This window comes from Chrysochloris asiatica, unplaced genomic scaffold (genome assembly GCF_000296735.1).
Source record: "Chrysochloris asiatica unplaced genomic scaffold, ChrAsi1.0 scaffold00027, whole genome shotgun sequence".
Lineage (NCBI taxonomy): Eukaryota > Metazoa > Chordata > Mammalia > Afrosoricida > Chrysochloridae > Chrysochloris > Chrysochloris asiatica.
Window position 1 is genome coordinate 20789232 of NW_006408545.1, and position 24568 is coordinate 20813799.

The following is a 24568-nucleotide window of genomic DNA, read 5'->3' on the forward strand; positions in this document are numbered from 1 at the left end:
AAAAGAAAACCAGAAATAAAAACATACTAATCTCATCAATCTTTTGATGATTATCTTTCTTAGACCTTTTTCTATCTGTGCATTTTATTTCATATATCAGTATAACTACAAAGCTAAAACTCTATGCTGATTTATTCTGTGAACCTTCTAATGACCTCTGATCAGAGATACCATTATTATGCAATTTTAGTGACACTTTACATCATGTGGTTTTGTCTACACATGCTGCAAACACATACTATTGTTTAAATCACTGCCAGTGTTTTTCTAGCCACTGATTTAGTAAAATATTCAGGTATTTTAGCTACAGTATTGTGGTAATTGTTTTTTGTGTCCTTGTTTCAATACATTTTTGAGAATTAAAACCCAGTAGCATTAAGTCAATTCTGACTCATAGTGACCTTATGTAGGGTTTTTGAGGCTGTAGATTTTTAAAGGAGCAGAAAGCCTCCTATTTCTCCTTTGGAGAAGCTGATGGATTCAAACTACTGATCTTGCAGTTAGCAGCCCAATCAGTAACCTACTATATATACCACCAGGGTTCCTTCATTCAAGGAAAAGAAGAAGAAGAAAAAATTTTTTTAATGGTTTGCTTCGACACAGTTACTAATAATATTGTAACTAAAAAATGTTCTTATTGAACATTCACAAAACAATTTTGTTAGTATTCCTATAATTTAAGAAACATTACATTTAAGCAATTTACAACTGAATTTATCACTATTTTATGTGATTAAATTCAGTTGTAAATGGTAAATTTACAGTTGTAAATTAAATTATAAATAATTATAAATTATTTATAATTTATCACACTATTATGATATGCAGAGTCCTGGTGTGGTGCTGTGGGTTAATGCGCTGGATCGCAAAGTAAGTCAGTTTGAACTGCAAGATCGGCAGGCAGTTTAAGCTCACAAGCTGCTCCTTGGAAACCACATACAGGATCACGATGGGTTGAACCCACTCAACGACACTTAACAACAGCAACAACATTACGATATGCAGATGATACAACTTTGCTTGGTGAAAGCGACAAGGATTTAAAATACTTACTAGTGAAGATCAAAGACCACAGCCTTCTGTATGGGTTTCACCTCAATGTAAAAAAAACAAAAATCCTCACCACTGGACCAATAAACAACATCAAGATAAATGGAGAAAAAATTGAAGCTGTCAAAGACATCATTTTGCTGGGATGAGGACTCACGGAATCAGCAGTCAAGATATCAAACAACATATTACATTAGGCAAATCTACTGCACAAAACTTCTTAAAAGTATTCAAGAGTAAAGTTATCATTTTGAGGACTGAGATTCGCCTGACACAGCCATGGCATATTCAATAACCTCTAGTGCTTGTGAAAGTTGGACAGTGAATAAGGAAGACCGTAGATGAATTGATGTATTTGAGTTATAGTATTGCAGGAGACTATTAAAAGTACCATGGATTGTCAAAAGAACAAATTAATCTTTGTTGGAAGAAGCACAGCCAGAACGCTCCTTGGAAGCCAGGATGCCAGATTTCATCTCTCATACTTCAGACATATTGTCAGGAGGGACCAGTCCCTGGAGAAAGCTATCATGTTTGGTAAAGCAGAGGGCTGGAAAAAAAGAGGAAGACCCTAATGAAATGGATTGACACAGTGGTAGCAGCAATGGGCTTAGACGTATCAAAGACCCTCGTGAGGTTGGCGCAGGACTGGGCAGTGTTTTGTTCTATTGTGCATTGGGTCACTATGAGTCTGTACTGACTCGATGGCATTAACAACCACAACAATAAAAGTTTATGATTAAAATTGATAATAAACTTTACTAAGGATTCTATATGGTCTGGTATGGAAGGAGGCCTTTGGGGGGTCTGACACCGTGACTTACTGCACTTGGCAACACCCATCCTGGTGATGTCTGTGTTTCTATGGAAGAAAGGAAGAGGGAAGTAAATAAAACACAAGTCCTAATTTTTCCTCACAGTAAGGAGAGGGAACATGGAACAACAGGAAAGCTTAAAAGATGATTTTCCTGAAATATTGAGACAGTTTTGTATTGTTGTTGTTAAGTGCCATCAAGTCGATTCCAACTCATAGTGACTTTGTGTAGGGTTTCCAATGAGAAGCTGGTGGATTTGAACTATCGACCTTGTGTTTCACAGTCCGGTGCTGATCCTACAGCATCACACCAGAATTGTTGAGTTTAATTCTTCCAGAGAATGAAAATTTTTATCCTAAGATAAAAATTCTTAGGATGATGTGCTCATTAATTTGTTAACCATCTTTTTACAAATTTTTCAATAAGAAGATTTGGGTGAGGAACTGTTTCAGTTAGATTACATTATCTATACACTGAGGATGGAGTCCTGGTGTGGCACTGTGGGTGAATGCACTGGACTGCATTGTCACTTTGAACTGCAAGGTCGGTGGTCCAAGCTCACCAGCTGCTCCTTAGAAACGCTATACAGGGTCACTATGAGTTGGTACTGACTTGATGGCACTTAACAACAACAATAACATACACTGAGCACAAGTACACAAAGGAATTCCTGTGAAGGAATGTAGTCAATTTAATCTTTGACTCCCATTTTTGTAAGAGGAAAGATATTCTCTAATCATAGGTTTTCTCTTGTTGATTTTTGATCTTGATATTAATGGATATATTGTTGAGTTCCTCAGTAGAGATAAAGTAAAAAGGTAGAGAAACTTGCCCTAGCCTAGGAAAAATTCCTCTTTTCAAAATTTAGGAGATAAGCTAACAAAGATAAAGCAGAAACTTTTGACGATGATAGTTTAAAATGAGACCCAGAATGACAAAAATTTATTTAATGTTTTTGGTGGTTCTTCCATTTTGGGGTGTAAGCTTTTTTCTTCTTTTTAACTTTTTATCGTGAATTTAGTGGTGTACAGAGCAACCGTTCAGCAGTTCACACACATTTTGTTTCATGACATTGATTGCAATCCCTACAATATAACAGAACACATTCCATTTCCATACTTTGTTTCCCACTTCCAGTTCTCCTTCTTTCCCAGTCATCCCTGCCTTCTGAACTTTGTCCTTGGGCAAATGCTCCCCTTTCAATCTCTAATGGTTGGTTGTTCTAAGGACTATAAATCTTCCTAGTGTTAGTATTGTTCGGCTAGAAACTGAGCCACAGGCATGAGCTTAGTTTCAGGCCTGGGAGGGTGACTAAGGGTCCTAATCTCCAGGATTTCATGAGTCTCTAACTGACCAATAAGCCAGGTGGTGTTGTTTTTGAATGGATTTGATTTTTATGCTACATTTTCTCCCACTATCTCCAAGATCCTTTAATGTGAACTCTTTAGAGAAGAGAAATTTGTAATGATAGCTGGTAACCATCTATTTCTTCTGGTCTCAGGATTGACGAGGCTGAGGTTTGTGGGGTCCATTAGTCTTTTGGACTAGTTGTTCCCATGTTGTTTGGATTTTCTTCACTCTTCTTTGGTATGGATAGAGAGAGACCAATAGTTGTACCTTAGATGGCCACTCATACCTTTTAAGACCCCAGTATGGTAGCCTCTTTTTTGAAAATGAATGTTTTGGGTATTTGTTGGCATTGTGGTGTACAGGCACCGAGTCTAGAAATCGAAGGATGTTCTTTGTTTTCATTGTTGTTAGATACCATCGAGTTGGTCCTGGCTCATAGTGACCCTGTGTTTCATAGATCAAAATCACTGACTGTAATTTGTCCTATCAATCAATCAATATAATTATTTGATGTACCACTAAGAAAATTTAAAAAAATGCTGTTTATGGAAATTCTGACAAGCTTGTATTGCTATAAAGTGCAACCTAATTTTAGAGATGTTAATAAGTGAAAGGAGTCCCACGAGGCGCTGTGGGATAAGCACAGGATTTCAAGGTCAGTTTGAACAATAAGGCCAGTGGTTCACACTGACCATCGCTCCTCGGAAACCCTATACAGAGTTGCTATGAGTCAGACCTGACTTTACAGCACTTAATAACAAGTGAAAAAAGTATTCCTCTTAGAATCAATTATATGGTACTTTTCCTAAAGAGAAAAATGGAAATTTCTCATGCTCAACAATTGGACATCCACCTATCTGAAATATTTAACAGTGCAATCAACTGATACATTTGTACTTTAAGATTCTGTTTAACATACATTAAAAGGTTTGAAAAAGAACATCCAAGATTATTGATAAAAGACTGTTAATATTCAGAGATTTATCACAGTGACCTTAAATCCATATAGGATGCCTAAAATTTTCACTATTTGGTATTTTCTGTCCTGAGCAAGGACTCTGGTCTTTGCAGGGCTGCCTCACAATGCATACGACTGCTCCTATTGTCTTTCTCTACTCCTTCTACAATCTTTTGAGTAAGAGCTTCTCATTCGCTAGATAGATAGATAGATAGATAGATACGCAATAGATAACTGCCATCAAGTCAACTCTAATTTGACTAATGATGACCTTGTGTGCAACAGAACAAAATGTAACCTGGCCCTACATCATCCTTGCAATCACCAGCATGTTTGAATTTGTCCCTTCATCTATTATGCCTGTCCCTATCTTTGAGCATCTCCCCTACCCTAGGTAGTCCTCTACTTTACCAAGCATGATGTCCATCTCTAGCAATTGATTCTCCTAATGATGTGTCCAAAGCAAGCTAGTCTGACAATGTTCTGTTGTGATGCATAAGGTTCTCGTTGGCTAATTTTTGGAAGTAGATAGCCCGATCTTTCATATTAGTCTTTCTTAGTCTGGAAGTGCTGCTAAAATCCTGCTGGTGACTCTGCTGGTATTTAAATTGCCCTTAATTTGAGTAAAAAGTTCTGCTCCACTTGTTTTATTCTTGAAAAAGAAAAATCTGATTTCTGAGCTCACAGTATCACTATGTTTTCTGGGTTGGGATTGATTAACTGCATATTGCTTAAAAGTTTAGGCAATTTAACCTAAGAAATTTACTATATTTTAAATCCTAAAACTATTATAATATGTGGAGTGTCTGCTTGGGAGAAAATATTTTTGCATGGTGAACAATGACTCATAATCCCATCTTTGCTATTATTGTAATTTTAACACATTTGCTTTTGTACCCATGTACATTTTTGCATAGTTGAGATAATTTTTACATGTAATTTGTGTGACACTTTTTTCATTTGCTCTCATGTTATTAAAAGAGCATTGTGAAAGGCTTTTTTGGGAAATTAGTTGACTATTTTATTCTGTTTTGTATTAACTATTCCTTTATTGTTTGTTATTGAGGTTGTTTAATATTCTAAATAATGTTAAAATAAGCATGTTGTTGATAAGTACTGTTGAGTAGGTTCAAACTCATAGTGACCCAGAAAGGGCTTCCAAGGAGTGGCTGGTGGGTTTGATCCACCGACCTTGTGGTAAGCAGTCCAATGCTTATCCTACAGTGCCACACCAGGACTCCAAAGTAGGTATATCATGCATATAAATCTTTGTTCACATTTTGGTTGATGAACATCATCAATTTTAATATAATTGATTTGCACTATTAAATTGCTTTAAAGAAAAAGTCATAACAATTTATAATCCCACCAATGAGATTACAAATGAATGAGAGGAAGGTTGTATTTTTTTAAATATTACTATCGTCTCAAGGAGCTCTGGCAGCGTAGTGGTTACGAATCGGGCTGCTAACCTCAAGGTCGGCAGTTTGAAACCACCAGCCGTTCCACGGAAGAAAGATGAGGCTTTCTGCTCCCGTAAAGATTTACAGCCTCGGAAACCCTATACAGGGTCACTGTGAGTCGGAACTGACTCCACAGCACATAACAACAACAACTATTGTATCACTTCAAAATCAAACTAACAGTGGAAACTGAACTATAGACAAAGTGATCATTTTCCTGGTGGTTTCATCACTTGTGCTTGGAGCTGGGAGTCTAGTGTTCTTTTTTAGCCAGTATCTTCACTACTTTACTGTTGTTGTTACTAAGTGCCAGCAAGTTAGTTTTGACTCATAATAACCCTGTATAGGGTTTCCAAGGAGCAGCCGGTGTGTTTGAAAAGCCAACCTTGCAATTAGCAGTCCAGCGCGTATCCTATAAAGCCACACCAGTTGTTGTTGTTAAGTGCTGTGGAGTCGGTTCCGACCCATAGCGACGCTGTATAGGGTTTCCGAGGCTGTAAATCTTTACCGGAGCAGAAAGCCTCATCTTTCTCCCCCGGAACCGCTGGTAGTTAAGAACTGCTTACCTTGAAGTTAGCAGCCCGACTCGTAACCAGTAAGCCCCGTGGAAATCCCCTATCCTTGAAATGATCCCAGGGTATCAGTAGAGTCCCCCAGGAGTCTATCTGCACTATAAAAGCTTCTAGTGGTGCCTTGCTCACTCTTAATTCTGTAGTCCCCTCCAAAAAGCCGTAGGCATCTCCAAAATGGTCAGACCAGGTCCGTTTTTGCCTTGCAAACCAAACAAACACTCTTGTTTCTGTTTTGCTTTGTGTCTGGACTAATTCTTAGCACCACTTCTGCCCGTGAGTGATTTGTCACCTCATTCGTAAGACTGGCACCAGCAGAAATGCAGTCTCAAAGGATCCCTGGGAGGAAGCGAGGCCGACCCCCACTTCACTCAACACCTATGAAGATGGCAGTTCATAACCTTTATTCTGCTTCACCTGGTTGCTTACCAGCAGTGAAGACCCCAAAGAAAAGAGGGCGGAAACCCGGGTACAAGGTATGGCTCTATCATCTCCTTTCTCCAAAGTTGATTGGTCTGGGAAACAGGAGTTTGAGCATGCAATGCAATGCAGTGCAATAAAAAAAAAGTCAGGAGCTTGGTAAAGACAGAATTAGAAGTTTCTCTCAACGAAGTACGTATGGCACATAATAAAAATGTTGTTAAGTGCCGTCGAGTCAGTTCTAACTTATAGGGACCCTGTCTAGGGTTTCCGAGGAGCAGCTGGTGAGTTTGAATCACCAACGTTGTGGTTCAAACTAACCTTGCGGTCCCGTGCTTAAACTACAGTTTCTCAAGTATGGCGCATAATAAATGCTATGTTGTTGTTATTAAGTGCTGTCCAGTCGGTTCCGACTCATAGTGACCTTCTACAGGGATTTCAAGGAGCAGTTGGTAGATCAAATTGACCTTGGGAGTCAGTGTTTATCCTACAAGGACTTCTGATGTGCTGTTGTTAAGTGCTGTTGAGTCCATTCTGACTCTTAGCGAAGGGTTTCTGATATGCAGTTGGTGGCTTTGAACTGCCGACCTTATGGTTCACAGTCTAGTGCTGATCCTATAGCGCCACACCAGATGTAACTATAGAGTTACTTTTATAAGTGAAGAAAGCAATTTATATCAGATGGGGAAAGTTGTAAGGGGAGCTCTGGCACTGATCTTGCTCCTACCAGAATGACTCTTGAAGCTGTCTTCCAGAACAAATTCATCATTTATTTTAGTAGAGGCAGATGATGTTCCTCAAGTATTTAAATGATTAATACATGCAGGTCAGTGTCAAAGGACATAGAAGAGTTTCCCCAAACAGAGCTTCAATAAGGGGACTTATAATGAAAATTCAGGATGTTAATTCATGGTTTCCGGCTTATAAAAGGTGCTGATGTCAAATTTGGCACACATCAGGGAAAATTAAAATCCTGTGACCCCTTTAAGAATTAACAATGATTTGGAGGAGCTAGATGGAGAAAGAATCCTCTGATGTAACCTCAGTCCCATAAACCAACCCACACCAGATGGAGAGATTCTCCTCCAAGATGTGTTTAAGGAAACTACTAGAGAGGAAAGAATATTAAACTTGGTCTCCACAGGCCTTTCGGGCATTAGAAAATGAGCTTCAGGAGTTTTCCTTCATTTGTTTTCCTTGAGATAAAGGGCTTATGTTTCCATTTGAGATCTGAATACTCAAACCAAAATGCAAATTGGCAATTAGCTCCCATGTATTTAGGAAAATATATGGAAATTATTTCAGGTCAGCAGAAAGACAAAGCCTTGGGAAGAGTTGGTAATTAATTCAATTGTTATCCCTTTGGTTCACCACAGTTCTTCTAACTGCTGGAAGTAACAAGAGTGGGTGGGGGAAGGTTACTCTAAGCTGTTTTGGGGTCACTGGTTTAAGTGAAAGAAGCTTTTACCCAGCTGTCTCATAAGGTCAAGTGTTCAGTCTCTGGTTATGTGTCTCACAAAGAGAACCTCCTTTTTCTCATGGGCATGCCAGCTGCAGGAAATGTGTCTCTCTGAAGCTGGCACAGGGCGGGCCTTGTCCACTCAGTTACCTATGTGGTTGCTGAGGTCTGGGACTTGCCTCTGGAAGGCTGGAGCAGGACAGTCCTTCTGTGTAAAGATTTAGGGAGCAAATCCAGGATCTGTAGAAACACCAAAACCTTCTCCCCCTGCTTGTCCTTTCTTCTACTCCCCTGGGAACTATGACCCAAGAATGAAAATTACCAACAGACCCAGCATTTATGGGGCCAGGAAAAATCGGAATTCACTCCATGGAATGAACCCGACTTTGCAAGTTTCCTGTCTCCTAAAAAGGGCAGTTTTCAGTGCTTGTTCCACTTAAGGACACCTCAGGTCAAGAGGAAAACTTAAAGGACTGGCTAGCTGATGCTATAGGCCCCATACAAAGTAGCCAGGTCTTATTCCTGCTACTTCCCAGACTTTCTTTACTGGGGACCACAGGTCACCGCTCTTCCTTAAACCTCCTCCCTAAGTGCTAGTTTGATCCCAGGCTTCCAAGACCATGTCCAGGACCTCCTGCAACCAGTCAGCTCTCAGACCACGGCCCTAATATTCTAGAAGAGTGATTCCCAAACCCAGTGCCAGTCTGCATGGCATGTTCACCCACCCACCTTGATGTGAGAAAAACAAGAACCGTTAGAAAGTGCTCAGAAACCTAACATGACTCCACTTCAGGACTATCTTGTATTCTGAAATAGCTCCTTCCTATTCTTTTGATGTTAATGGGTTCTTTATTTTCTTAAATGTTTTATGTGATAGATTTGGTCATTTAAAAATGTCCTTACTTGGTAAAATGAAGTTGGCAATCTATTAAGTCTCCCCAGTTTTATTTTGAAAAATTCCTAGACCCTGAAATCCCATTTTTACCATTGATGGCAAGAATTTTAATTGTTAAGAAGCCAGCAAGGAAACTGTACCATGGCACACCATTTACCAAATGACCACTAATTTGGCAAGTTTAACTATTTAGGTAGGGTAGCCAAAAGTTGGAAAGAAAAAAAAAAAGATCCTGAAAAAGCTAAATAAAGTATTACTGGTCTAATCTTAGTTTGTATTTTATTACAAAGAAAATGCTTTCAAATCCTCTATCAAAGCCTATTTACCTTTTCTTTCTTTCTTTTTTTTTTTTTTTACAAACTTGATAAGTTTTGAAAGAGAAGGTAATATGGGGGAAGAAGATCAACACACCGCTGAACACTGAGGATAATAATAATTTTTGTTATATGATGTCAACACATTAACATAGGACAATGAGATACTGTAATAATAACATTATCAATATTTGTAAATAATAATAATACACGAGGGTACAAAAACCATGTAGGGGCCATGTCTGACTTCCTCTGGCTTCACAAGGGGGATGGAGAATCAAACCCAAAATCAGTCCAAGTCACATTCCTATAAAGCAAAGGTCAGACATGCTTCCACCCTACAATCATGACTCGAATCATCCCTCCCATAGCATTCCCTGCTTCACACCTGGGCTCGATAATCTCTTACAGAGCTCACAGCAATACTCAGGATTATGGGATTTATTAGGGAAGTGAACAGGGTGCAATTTAGGATCAGAAACAACTCAGGATACAGCAGTTCTCCAATCAGGAACAACTCTTCTTCGCTGTACAGCACACAGGCCTTGCTCTTGTCTTTGGCCTCTCAGTGATGTGGCCCTTTGGCCTCTGCCTTGCTCAGGCAAATGTTACCAAGCTCCTTTAGTGCTGTCTATAAATGCCCAAAGGGCACATCCTGCAAGCCAGCCTCCTACAGAATGTGCTTTATAAGGTCCATGGGCCTAGAAGCTTCCAGCTGCTCTGTCTCTCCATGCCACTGCCTCTGCTGTCATCATTTTCCAGGTAGAGATCTCACCCTCCACTCATATTCTTTTTTCTTGATTGTCCTGAGATTGTTGGCTCCTGCTTGAGATGGCTCCTTTTAAGCCTATTGGGTTTAGAGTCCTGTACATCCTATTGGCATGGTCCCACCCAGCCAATTGGTGGGAATTAAGAAGACTTTGGATAGAAGAGCTATATCAAATAAATTCAAGGTACCACAGAAGGGAAGTAAAAGATCATTGCTAATAGGGTTCCAGTTCATATATGCATGGGTTTATTGCAAACAGAATATGTTTAAACATGTCTCTTTGATCAGTGGATGGCTGCAGACAAGTTCTCTCCATAATACACTTAACTTAGTCTCATTAAGGTGCTTTAATAATAAATTCAATACAAACATGGCCTCTTAGGGGAATTGCTAGGTCAGTTAAATTCAAGACAGAGAGGTCAGCTCAGGAGGTTATACTGACTAGTTATTTTAGGATTTCCAAGGGGTCATCTTGATACAATTTCAGGACAATCACAGGGGCTTAGTATAAAGAAGTTTTACAAAAATTGAAAACTGCATTGGTGAGGAAAAGGCCTGAAAAGTTGTGTCAAGGAATTTTTTTCATCCTGACAAGTACCTGCTCATTTGAGGGGGTAGCAAGGACTGTTCTGGGAGAATTTCATTGGGAAACCTTTCCCCATCTACTCATTAGCTGTGATCTTGCCCTTTCAGGCTTCTTTTTGTTTCTCAGACTCAAAGAACATTGAAAAAGAACATGATTGGAGTCCCTTGAGGACTCCAAAACTGCCATTTTGATGTGGTATAAATTGAAGAGCACAGATTTCTACAGGGAAGTGTTAGACATTGTCTTCAGAGCACATAGACCTAGATGGGAGATATGCTGAGAAACAATAGTTCCAACTTTTGATATTTTTGCTTAAATAAAGGTGCAATTTGTTGTTGTTGTTGTTGTTAGTTGCTGTTGAGTGGATTCCAACTCAAGGTGACCCCTTGTGTGCAAAATCGAGCTGAGTGATCCATTGGATTTTCAAGGCTGTGACCTTTAGGGAGCAGATGACCAGTCCTATTTTCAATGCGCCTCTGTGGGGATTCAAACCATTTAACCCATGCCACCACTCAAGGACTCCTAGTATAACTGTAGTATTCAAGAATAATGCCATCATTATAATGTCTATTCATAGCATTAACATAATGAAACAATAAGTTCTTAGCCTGGGGCAGGTTCTTCCCTATAAGAGTCTGAGGATGCCTGGTTATGCTGACGTATCACAGGTCTATGATGTTTGACCTTTGTTACTTCTTGCCTGGTGCTGCCCCAAGCTCTTCAGCCAATCATATACGTCTGTCTCCACAATGGGAAACTGTCTGGTCAAAGTGTGAGTACAGCTGGTTGTCACATCTAGCCACTCCAGAGTTCATAGGCTACGTCCCTTCAAGGTGTCCATATGGCCATCTCTGGCTTAGTCCCATGCCTGTAGCCACAGTGCTGGTCCTGTTCTCCTCTGTTGTTGTTGTTAGGTGCCATCGAGTCAGTACCAACCCATAGTCACGGTATGTATAACAGAACGAAACACTGCCCAATCCTGGGCCAACCTCACAATTGTTGCCACACTTCAGTCCATTGATGCTGCCACTGTGCCAATCAATCTCCTTGGGGGTCTTCCTCTTTTTCTCTGACCCTCCACCTTACCAAACATGATATCCTTCTCCAATGACTTGTCCCTCCTGACCATATATCCGAAGTATGAGAGATGAAGTTTGGCCATCCTGTCCTCCAAGGAGCATTCTGCTACACTTCTTCCAACACAGATCTTTTGGTTCTTTTGGCAGTCCATGTACTTTCAGTATTCTCCTCCAACACTGTAACCCAAATGCATCAATTCTTCTACAGTTTTCCTTATTCACTATCCAGCTTTTGCATGTATAAATACCATGGCTTGGGTCAAGTGCACCTTAGTGCTCAAGCTGATATCTTTGCTCTATAACATTTAAAAAAGGTCTTGTGCAACAGATTTGCCTAATGCAATACGTCATTTTATTTCTTGACTGTTGCTTCTGTGAGTGTTGATGGTTGATCTAAGAAGAATGAAGTCCTTGACAACTTCAATCTTTTCTCCGTTGATAAGAATGTTGTTTATTGGTCCAGTGGTGAGGATTTTTGTTTTCTTTACATTGGGATGTAATCCATACCAAAGACTGTTCTCTTTGATCTTCATCAGTAAGTATTTTAAGTCCTCTTCACTTCCAGCAAGCAAGTTTGTATCATCTGCATATCTCAGGCTGTTTCAGCATCACATTTATTACCTTATGGTCCCTTCTTGTCCAAAAACCTATTCACATATTTTCTATGAAGAGACACAATCTGAAAGCCAAGAGAATAGCCTTCTTCATGAGCAAACAGAAAATTTACAACTCTGTTTGAAGCATCTGCTACCGGGTTGGGTTCTTAGTTCAGAAACGTCTCAAGATCAACAGACAAAATTTCCTTACATTTTAGGACTGGAAAGTTCACTGAGATGGTCACTTCTGAAATAAAGAAAGAGGGCTTACAGCAAGGGCAAATTCTAGCTTTTGCTCCATTAGTACAACTGACTGTTATACACCTAAATAGCGGTGTTTCCAGCTTTAAGTGGGATTTGACAGCCTTTGAGAGAGGGACTTTGATTTAAGTAGGAAGAAGCAAGTGCTCAGTTGTTGTTGTTAGGTTCCAGCTAGTCGGTTCTGACTTATAGAGACTGTATGCACAACAGAATGAAACACTGCCTGGTCCTGTGCCATCCTCACAATTGTTCTGTTTGAATCTATTATTGCTGTCCCTGTATCAGTTCATCTTGTTGATGGTCTTCCTCTTTTTCACCCACCCTCTGCTTTTCCAGGCATGATGTCCTGTTCCAGGGACTGGTCCCTCCTAACAACATGTTCAAAGTACAAGAGACAAAGTCTTGCCAACTTGCTTCTAAGAAGCATTCTGATTGTATTTCTTTAAATACAAATTTGTTGGTTCTTTTGGGAGTCCATGGTACTTTCAATATTCTTCTCCAACACCATAATTCAAATGCATGGATTCTTCTACTACGGTCTTTCTTATTCACATGCATATGAGGCTATTGAAAATGCCATGGCTTGGGTCAGACACTCAAAGAAAGTGCTAGGTTTTTTTTAATGCCCATTTGTTCTCACTATGTAGTGGGGTATGGTGCTGTGAGCTAAAGCACTGGACCACAAGGTCAGTTTGAACCACAAGGACGGTGATTCAAACTCACCAGCTGCTCCTTGGAAAACCTATACAGGGTTACTATGAGTTGGAACCAACTCAATGGCATCTAACAACAACAATAATAGTGTTGTTGTTGTTAAGTGCCGTCGAGTCGGTTCCGACCCATAGTGACCCTGTACAGGGTTTCCGAGGCTGTAAATCTTTACGGGAGTAGAAAGCCTCATCTTTCTCCCGCGGAGCGGCTGGTAGTTTCGGACCGCTGACCTTAAGGTTCACAGCCCGATTCGTAACCACTACGCTACCAGAGCTCCTTATAATAGTGATAGTGATAATTGTATGTAACATTTATTGAGTACTTTCTACGTTTGAGGCTGTGTGCCAAAGCACTTAATGCACACTTCTTCTTATTTGATTCTTGATATTTTGATAGTGATGAAAACTGCTGGAACTGAACAAAAAGCAACCAAGTCCCATAGTCTAAGGTCATTTACTGGGGGCCAGCAGCCTTCTCTACCTCAGTTATCTATTTGCATCATTGCTTAGAACAGTAATTATCTTTTATCTACTCTGTTTAATGGGTTAACAAAAATGTAAACATATTCTAAAAAGACTAACAGTCCTTAAATATTAAAAGCAAATCATTGAAATGTTTTAAAATGTTAGTTTTCAGGGTACAGATTTAGCTGTAATAGAAACCAAATTGCAGAGCTTAAGGAAGATAAAAGATCATTTCTCTCCCATGTCAAAGTAGACCATTGACTAATATGGCATTTCACTGGGTGCTGGGATCCAGATGCCTTCTATTTTTTCACTTTGTCATTCTTATCACATACTTTCCACCTCAGGGTGTAAAGTGGCTGTTCCAGCTCCCGCTATCCCAAGTACATTCCAACTAGTAACAATGGAGGACATGCCTTTCCCCTTTAAGAGCTCATCCCTCAAAGTTGCACACACCCCTTACACTGATATAATACGGGCCAAGACTTAGTCATTTATCTACACTTAGCTCCAGGGGAGGCAGGAAATGCAGTGCTCCATAACCTTGTGATCAGTGAAAATTCAGGTGTTCATCCTTTGAAAAAGGCGAGGAGGCTGGATATGTGGTGGCAATCAACAGCAACTGCTAATGACTTAAGTAGCAGTCTTCTGTCACCTGGAAAATTCACTTTAGAAAGTAACAGATCTTTTGAAAAGCATGGATAAATGTCTTTTGTGACCCCATGTCCTTCAAATACTTTTGTCCCCTCTTTCTTATTGTCACTTTTTTTTTAAGTGTTTGCATGTTTGGGGATTGTATAATAAGCAAGTCAATTTCACAAAAATTACAGTTTAGAGAACATTCAAATTTAAATAAAAAGGCTTTTGTTTGTTTTAACCCTTGTTGAGGGCCTCTCTTGTCAGCGAAGATCGAGATCTTGTATGATCTTAAAGTCATATGAACATCAAATGTAACTTAGTAGCATAGAAGAGAAGAGTGAATATCTACTAACCCTTCCTGTGTCTTTCCTCAAGGCCTCCCACTTACCGATGGTAGATATGTCATACCATCTGTGGCCAAGACAGGGATGGGGAGAATGATTGTGGAATCACAGACAGGGTCCATTCCTGCACATTGGACTTGGGTAGCATCTGGGTGCTCATGTAATTTTCTGTTAGCTAGCCTGGACTGGGTTGGATCAGGGCTTGGGATATAGCTCAGCAGTGGGTCTGGTCGCAGCATGGTAAATGTTCTACAGTCAATTCCACGTGTAGCTTAGGTATGACTGTTAGTTGATACCTTCACTTAAAGAGTAAGATGACTGTAAACAGTGAAGACTTATGTTGAAACTTCATTTGTTCATCCAGAATGTGAATGACTTTTTTGCTGAATTGGATAATAGTTTTTGAAGCCTGAAAAAAACAACAGCTATAGACACAACATATTTTTAGATTTAATCTGCATTTTAAACATTTTTTCCATTACTTTCTTTGTCTAAGCATTCAAAACAATGATCACTCAAGCTCTAATTTGTAGCATCTAAGGAGTCCTGGTAGTATTAATGGATCCATGTTGGCTACTAACCAACAATCAGCAATAACCAACTAATCCACCATTTGAGTCGCCAGATACCTTATAGGAGAAACATTAGGCTTTCTGCTCCTATAAAGATCTGTAGCCTTGAAAACCCTATACAGGGTCACCAGGAGTCGGAAATGACTTGACAGCCCACAACCACCAATTTGTAGCATTTACTTGTTTCCATGGTACAATCATGACTAATTTCAAGCTATATAAGTGTGATGTCACTGAACATGGAGTTGAGAAAAGATGTACAGCTACCCACCCTCATAGTTCCATGCAGATGTAATAGTAAAATGCAGATTAGAAAGCAAATTATTCAAATTACAAGTAATTTGAATATTTATTACCTTCATTTTAAAAATATTTTTTAAAATTATAAGTGTATATAATTTATTTTGGGGGAGGATGGTGGCTCCACATAATAAGCACTGGACTGCAAACCACAAGGTCAGTGGTTCGAACACTCCAGCTGCTCCATTAAAGAAAAATGAGACTTTCTGCTTCCACGAAGGTTTAAAGCCTTGGAAATTCTATACAGGGTCGCTATGAGTCAGAACCAACTCAATGACATTTAACAACAATGATATAATTTATTTTTAATATACACTACGTTAGAGTTCTGGTGTGGGGGTGTAGGATAAGCACTGAACAGCTAACCACAAAGCTGGCAGTTCAAACCCACCAGTCACTCTCTTGCAAGCCCTATAAAGGGTAATTAAAAGTTGGAACCAACAACAAAAAACATGCCCTACATTTAACAATTGGCTTACAAAATTCCTGAAAAATTAACCATCAGCTCTTGTGAACCAACACAAACTGGCTCTAGCATACCACTGCTCTGGACTCTGCTGTACACTGGATGCCTGTCCCCTGCATGTTTGATGTCCCTTCTCTCATCTGCTGGTCAGGTTGTCTCAACCTTATTGCTGCAGAGGTGCAGAGCTTAGCCCCCTCACCAGTGTCTGTGAGAAACTCAATCACACCAAACATTCCTTACGTGGCTTCTACTAAAGATTATTGGGGTTACAGGGCACAGTGGAAACCATTCCCATATATCCTTTCATATAAACTCCACTTTATCCATTGACAGTGAGTTTTGTTTTTGCTTTCTCTTCCTTCTCTCTCCTGGTCCCCATGGAGACTGCTTCACTGTCTCCTCTCTTGGCTTCCCTCTGTCGAGGGGAAATTAAGCCATTCTTCCCTATCCCAGGCAGAGCAGCGGTCCTCCCCTGATGTATGTCACCATTTCAGCATATCTCTTGGTCCAGGGGAGACTCTGAACCTAACAGAGTTGGTGGAGAAAAGCGCCAGCATCTTCATCTCATCTGCACCTGTGAAAGGCACAAAAATTGGACCATTTTCCTTCTGCCTCCAGTCAACTCCTTTGTGCCCTCATTGCAGGCTAGGCAGTGTATTTTATTTGGAACGTCTTGTTTCCTAGGGAAGTTTTGGTGCAAAGATCATTTAATTAGGATCCCAGATTTAAGTGAGGGGCATGTGCCAAAGAGGTCTCAGTGCTCAAGGATGGTAGCCTCTGAGTCTTCCGGATGTTGACTCTGTAAACAAACCTTCTTGGCTCCCAAGAGCAGGGAGGAAAAGGTATGGGTAGATTCATCACAGGGCTGACTTTTAAGAATGGAATTAAGTTGCAAGCCACAGACATCTTATTATTGGAGCTGATTTGCATTTCCAACCAGCAAAATTTTAGACTAAAGTCTGAGGTTAGACACCATGAGGCAATTTTCCTTTTACTCTTCTCCCCATGGAGTCAAAGGACCCTGGGGAGTTCTGTACCAAGAAAGAGTGTGCATGTAAAGGAAAAATGTGTTCCCCAGGAAAGCTAGTGACAGGGACAGGGACAACCTCAAGTTAGTGTAGCGGGAGGTGATGGGAGGGAGGAGGAGCATGGTTTTTTTAAATGCCAGCCTACCACTCTTCATCTTTTAACTCAGCTTTTAGTCCACTTACATTTAGAGAAATTATAGATATATTTGCATCCAAACTTTTATCTTATTTTGTACATTGTATTTATCTCACTCATTCTGTTTCTTTTGTCTTTCTTGCCTTCTTTCAGATTATTTTTTATTATTTCATTTCTATCTGCTTTCAACTGATTAGAAGTTATGCACTTGTTTTCTATTGTTTTAATGGTTGCTGTAGAAAATACAGCATGCTTACCTATTGTTTGTTGTTGTTGTTAAGTAATGTGGAGTCAGTTCTGATGCATAGTGACCCTGCACAGGGTTTCTGAGGCTGTAAACCTTTACCGGAGCAGAAAGCCTCGTCTTTCTCCAGCAGAATGGCTGGTAGTTTCGAACTGCCGACATTGAGGTTGGCAGCCCTGTTTGTAAGCACTACGTTACAAGAGCTCCTTGCTTACCTATTAGAGTCTTTAAAAATGATTCATATTTTCACTTCTACCTGGGTAATGGGAGTATAGTGGCACTGTAGGATAAGTACTGGATTACTAACCACAGGTTAGTGATTTGAGTCCACCAGCTGCTCCACAGGAGAAAGATGATGCTTTTTGCTCCTGTAAAAATGTACAGCCTCAGAAACCCTGTACAGGATTGCTGTGAGTTGAAACCAACTCAACACCACTTAAACAGCAACAACAACAATAACACTTGGATAATACAAGGACTTTAGTGGTTGTTGGTGGTTATGTGCCATATTGCATCTGTTCCAACGCATAGCAAATACGTATAGCGTTTCTGACGCTGCAAATTGTTAAGGGAGCAGAAAGGCTAATCTTTCTCCTATAAATTGGCTACTCTTGTCGCTAGCAGCTCAATGTGTAACCCACTGTGCTTCCAGAACTCCTTACAAGGTTGTAGGACACTTTAATTCCATTTAACCCTCCCCCCCTTCCACACACACACTTATATATTATTGTTGTCACATATTTATTTATTTATTTGTTTATGCTTCTTTTTTTAACTTCTCAAGACATAATGATAATTGCTTTAAACAGTCATTTTCATTTAGATTAACTTGCTCATTTAACACTTTTTTAAAATCCTTTATTCTTTTTGAATATAATATCAGGCCTTTCACCTGGGTTTACTTTACTTTTGCTTGAAGTACATCTTTTAAAAGTCACTTAAATAGTAATGAACTCTGTTGATTTTTGTTGTCTGAAAATATCTTTAGTTAGCCTTCATTCCTGAGAAAAAATATTTTTTTTGCTAGATGTAGAATTCTGGAGTGCCAGTTACTTCTTTGAAAGGCATTAAATAAATTATTCCTTTTTGTCTTCTAGGGTCTATTGTTATTAAAAATTTAGCTTTAATCATTTATTTAGATGTTGCTTGGAAGGGAATCTGAATATTTAATCTAATTTTACTATTTTTCTCTTTTAACTTCTCTTACATAGTTTTCATCTCTTTCTGTGATGCCTTCTGAATAATGTCTTCTGACATATCTTCCAATTTACTAAATTTCTCTTCAGCTGTATCTAATCTGATGTTAAATATAACCATTTAGTTTTTCATTTTAGTTATTTTATTTTTCAATGACAGAAGTTAAATTTGGTCCTTTCCCCAGATCTACTATATTACTTTTGTAGTTTTCTGTTTCCTAGAGATATTATCAAACTTGTCATTTTTGTCTGATCACTGAAATATCTTAAGTATTTTTGTTCTGTTTGTTTTGGGTTCGTACAGCAGTGAATTACTTCATATGGTTCTTCTACCCATGGTCTTTGTAGCTCCCACCAAACACACCAGGTCTGGGCAAGAGAAGATGGGAGAAGATGCTAATAGGATGATATGGCTCAGTAGTGAGTGACTAACAGTGTTCATTATGATTGTAAAAACTTGGAATGCTAATGAGCTGTCTCAGAAGCAGGTAGGGGGATCTCATTACCATCAACAAAGAAAAGCCAGGAGTGAAGTATATTCTTTGCACCCCAAGACTGAACCTCCTTGACTCAAGGACTATGACACTGGAGAAGCAGCAGCAGAACCAGGAGCCAGGACATGAGACAGAGCAGTGGTTTCCCAGCCCATGGAGCAAGTAAGCTGAATGACTGGACAGGAGGTCTGCTTGCAGAGTAGGGTGTCTCCAGGCACTTAATGGAGGAGGGGCATAGGTCTGCTGACCGCAGAGCTAAGTTGAGTTCCTTCAGACTGAGGCTTATGATGGAGTAGTGTGTCCCGTGGGCATTTATCAGCAACCCTAAAAGAGCGTGATAACATTGGCTCAGCAGAGAGAGGCCTGCCTGTGAGTATGGTTGAGGAGAGGTTGTCCTGATTGGAACAACTGTGCCCTGAGCATTTCTGACCCTGGATTGTAACCTGTTAACTTCACTAACAAACCCCATAACTGTGGTACTATGTAGGCATTGCAGTGGATTCTCAAATCTAATAGAGAAGTAGAGTGAGAGGGATGATTGGTGACAATTTTTTACAATTTGATTGTTTTTTCATATTCATTCTTCCTTTGGTTCCTTGTTTCCTTGTGCTTGAATATTTTTGACTGTTTAACTCATTGACTTTGAAAAAATATTTTTAGTACTTCTTTGAAACCTGGGATAATGGTAAATTATTCCAGAGAAGATTTGTGTTTGCTTTTACAGGTACCTGAACACACTACCAAGATTGAGGGTTGTTTTTTTTTTTAATTTACAGACTCAGGTTTCCCACCCAAGTTCTGTGAATTTGGGCTGCAAATTTGTGTGAAATCTGGCTTTCTTTTTGGTTTTCTTAGTTTAAGTTTTGCCCATTCAATTACTGGGTAGAACTATGTAAATGTGAGGCACTTGTGCCCACCAAGGAGATTGAATAGCTTGCTTATACTATAAATAAAGTTCATGTACTCTTGTGGGTTGGGACCATACAAACAAGGTGTTTGGACCCCTGATGAGGGGATTGATTAGTTTTGTCATCCTGTTAGGCTTAAAATAAGCCATTCCAAAGGTAGAATTTGAGGACTTCACTACCATCAAGAAAGAAGAGCCAGAAATGAGTGCATCCTTTGGACCTGGGGTCCCTCTGTTGAAGATCATCAACCAGGAGACAGAAAGCTGTGACACCTGGGACAGAGAGAGATGGCGAGAAGCAATGGCAAAAAGAAATGGTGGCAGCAGAGACAGTAGTACTAGATGACCAGCAGGAGCTGGTACAGTGGGCTCCTGGTCCAGGGAGTGAGAAAGCTGAGTGCCTTTGGGCAGTTGGCTTGCTGGTGAAGTAGTGTGCCTTTGAGCTTTGTACTATTTGACCGAGCTGGGTTGGGACCAGTCTGGGGGCCTGAAGACCAGAGGTGTGCTGAGGGTATGGCTCACAAGAGACTGCTGTTGCTGATTCTGAGCTTCAATTGTAACCTGTTATTTTCCTAACCAAATCATCTGGATCAGACAGGTTGTGAAATGACATCAAAAGTATCTTACATAAAGAAATCAAAATGTCATTAAGAAGGAAAAAAACACAAATCTAAAATGAAGATCAGAAGAGACTCTGACCCTTGGTCTAGGATGTAGAGAAACTAAAGTGCAAGGAAATGATGAAGTAAAAGACTGAACAGACGATTTCAAAGGGCAACTGAAGAAGATAAAGCATTATATGGAAATGTGCAAAGACCTGGAGTTAGAAAACCAAAAGGGAAAAACAAGTTCAGCATTTCTCAAACTGAAAGGACTGAGGAAAAATTCAGCCCTGGATTCTATAGGAAAGTATTGAATTATGCTGGAAGCATAAAAAAAGATGAAAGAAACACATAACGTCACCATATCAAAAAGAATTGATTTATGTTCAACCATTTCAGGAGGTAGCATATGATCATGAAACAATGATATTAAAGGAAAACGTTCAAGCTGCACTGGAGGCATTGGCAGAAAAACAAGAATTAATGGAATACCAGTTGAAATGTTTCAACAAACATGCAACTAATGCAGTACTGGAAGCACTCACTTATCTTTGTCAAGAAATCTGGCAGACTGCTACCTGGTCAGCTACATGGAAGCAATCCATATTCATGTGCATTCCAAATAAAGATGATCCAACATAATGCATAATGAGCTAACAATATCATTAATATCACATCCAAGTAAAATTTTAATGGGGATAATTTTTTAAATGGTTGCAGCAGCACAATGATGTGGAACTGCCAGAAATTCAAGCTGGATTCAGAAGAGGACCCGGAATAAGGGATATCATTACTGATATCAGATGGATCTTGGCTGAAAGCAAAGAATACCAGAAATATGTCTACTTGTGTTTTATTGACTGTACAAAGGCACACAACTGTGTGGATCAATAACATATTATGGGTAACATTGTGAAGAATGGGAAATCCACAACACTTAATTTTGTTCATGTAGAACTTGCACATAGACCAATAGGCAGCCTTTCGAATAGGACAAGGAGATACTGAATGGTTTAAAATCAGCAAAGGTGTGCATCAGGGTCATATCCTTTCACTAGACATATTCAATTTGTATGCTAAGCAAATAATCTGGGAAGCTGCACTATATAAAGAAGAACATGACATTAGGATTGGAAGAAGGCTCATTAACAACCTGTGATATACAGATGACGCAACCTTGCTTGTTGAAAGTGAAGCGGATGTGAAGCAATTACTGATGATGGAGACTACAGCTTTCAATGTAGGTTACATTTCAACATAAAGAAAGCAAAACCTCTTACAACTGGGTCAGTAAGCAGCATTACAATAAAGGAGAAAAGATTGAAGTTGCCAAGGACTTCATTTTATTTGGATTCACAATCAGTGGCCATGGCAGCAGCATTCAGGAAATCAAATGACTTATTGCACTGGGCAAATCTGCTGCAAAAGATCTCTTCAGAGTGTTAAAAAGCAAAGTTGTCACATTGAAACTGAGATGACCTGACTCAAGTCATGACATTTTCAATTGCCTCATATGCATATAAATGCTAAAGAATGAATAAGGAATACAGAAGAATTAATGCATTTGAATTATGGTGTTTGCAAAGTTATTAAATATACCAAGTACAGCCAGAATGCTCTTAGAAGTATGCTTTGGACATATTATCAGGAATCGCCAATCCCTAGAGAAGTACATCTAGGGACCAGTCCTAGAGGGTCAGTGAAAAAGAAGAAGTCCTTCAAAGATGGATTGACACAGTGACTAGAACTATGAGCTCAAAAATAGGAATGATTGTGAGACTGTTACAGTTCTTGGTTGTGTTTCATTCTCTTGTACATAGGTTCACTACGAGTTAGAACTGATTAGAAAGAACCTAAGAATAAAAACCCTGTCATTTGGTGGGAGATACAAAGACTATAGCTATAGAAAAGCCATTATAAGTGATTTCGAGCTCACCAACTCCACAGTACTTAACAACAACGAATTTCACTTAGCATAATGCTCTCTAGGTTCATCCATGCTATGAGGTGTTTTTCACCGATTCATCATTATTCTTTAACTTTGTGTAGTATTCCATCGTGTGTGTGTGTACTGTTGTTTGTTTATCCATTCATCTATTGACGGGCGCAGCAGCAGTTTCCATTTTTTTGCTATTGTGAAGAATGCAGTCATAAAAATGGGTGTGCCTCTATCTGTTGTGCCATGGCTCCTATTTCTCTAGGTTATATTTAGTAGTGGGATTGCTATATCATGTATTTCCATTTCTAATTTTTATAAGGAAGTGCCATACTATCTTCCACAGTGGTTGCAACATTTTCAAGTTCCACCAGCAATATATGAGTGTCCCAGGCTCTCCATGCCCTCACAAGCATTTATTATTTTCTGTTTCTTTTAACTTTGCTATTAATGATGAGGTGAGATGGTATCTAATTGTTGTTTTGATTCTCATTTCTCTAATAGTTAATGAACATGAGCATTTCTTCATATATTTGTTGACTACCTACATGTACTCTTTGGTGAAATGACTGTTCATGTTTTCTATCCATTTTTATAAAAAAATTAAATTGTTTTTTTGTTGTTGAGGTGTTGAAGTTGTCTATAAATTTTAGAAATCGGTCCCTTGTCTGTTATGTCATTGCCAAACATTTTCCCAGAGTATAGGTTCTCATTTTGCTCTTTTGGTGAAGTCTTTTGATGCACATAAATGTTTAATATTTATGAGGTGCCAGTCATCTATTCGGTCAGTTTGTCGTACTTTGGTGGTTTACATGTTGCTGTGATCCTGGAAGGTATGTCACATAGCTTCCTAGAATTGACCATGTTGAATTGGACAATTGCATGATTTGTTATGGTAGGAATGACAAACTGAAGAGGAATGACATCACATTTATCATCAAAAAGAACATATCAAGATCTGTCTTGAAGTACAATGCTGTATGTGATAAGATAATATCTGTATGCCTACAAAGAAGACCAGTTAATACTATTATTCAAATTTATGCAGCACCAACCACTAAAGCTTGTGATTATGAAATTGAAGAATTCTACCAACTTCTTCAGCCTGAAATAACCCAACATGCAATCAAGATGTATTGCTAGTGATTGGAATGCAAAAGTTGGAAACAAAAAGGAAGCATCAGTAGCCAGGAAAATATGGCCTTGGTAATAGAAATGATGCTGGAGATCACATGATAGAATTTTGAACGACCAATGACCTCTTCATTGCAAATGCCTTTTTTAAACAACATAAAAGATGACGATAGAGATGGATCTCATCAGATGGAATACACAGAAATCAAATTGACTACATCTGTGGAAAGACATGGTGGAAAATCACCATATCATCAGCCAAACCAAGGCCAGGGGCACACTGTGGAATAGACCATCAATTGCTCATATGCAAGTTCAGGCTGAAGCTGAAGAAAATTAAAACAAGTCCACAAGAGCCAAAATATGGCCTTGAATATACCCCACCTGAATTTAGAGATCATCTAAACAGATTTGATGCATTAGACACTAAAGATCGAAGATCAAAACAGTTGTGGGATGACATCAAGAACCTCATACAGGAAGAAAGCAAAAGGTCATTAAGAAGACAAGAAAGAAAGAAAAGACCAAAATGGTTGCCAGAAGAGACTCTGAAACCTTGCTCTCCAGTACAGGGATTCTAAAGCAAATTGAAGAAATGAGGAGGTAAAAGAGTTGAATAGAAAATGTCAAAGGTCAGCTCAAGAAGACAAAGTCAACTATTATAATGAAATGTGCAAATACGTGGAGTTATAAAATCACAAGGTAAGTGCATGCTCAGTGTTTCTCAAACTGAAAGAATTGAAAAAATTCAAGCCTCGATGTATAATATTGAAGGATTCTGTGGGCAAAATATTGAATGATACAGAAAGCA

At 39.2% G+C, this 24568-nt stretch overlaps 1 protein-coding gene across 1 annotated transcript in view; it reads left to right on the plus strand.

Annotated features, from left to right (window-relative positions):
• Window positions 1–24568, plus strand: part of SCML4 (sex comb on midleg-like 4 (Drosophila)) — a 173937-nt gene that overhangs the window by 63292 nt on the left and 86077 nt on the right. The window contains exon 2 of the mRNA XM_006839954.1: window positions 6468–6681. Coding sequence (XP_006840017.1) covers window positions 6526–6681 — 156 coding nt within the window. The 5' untranslated portion in view covers window positions 6468–6525. The remainder of the gene's footprint in view (window positions 1–6467; window positions 6682–24568) is intronic.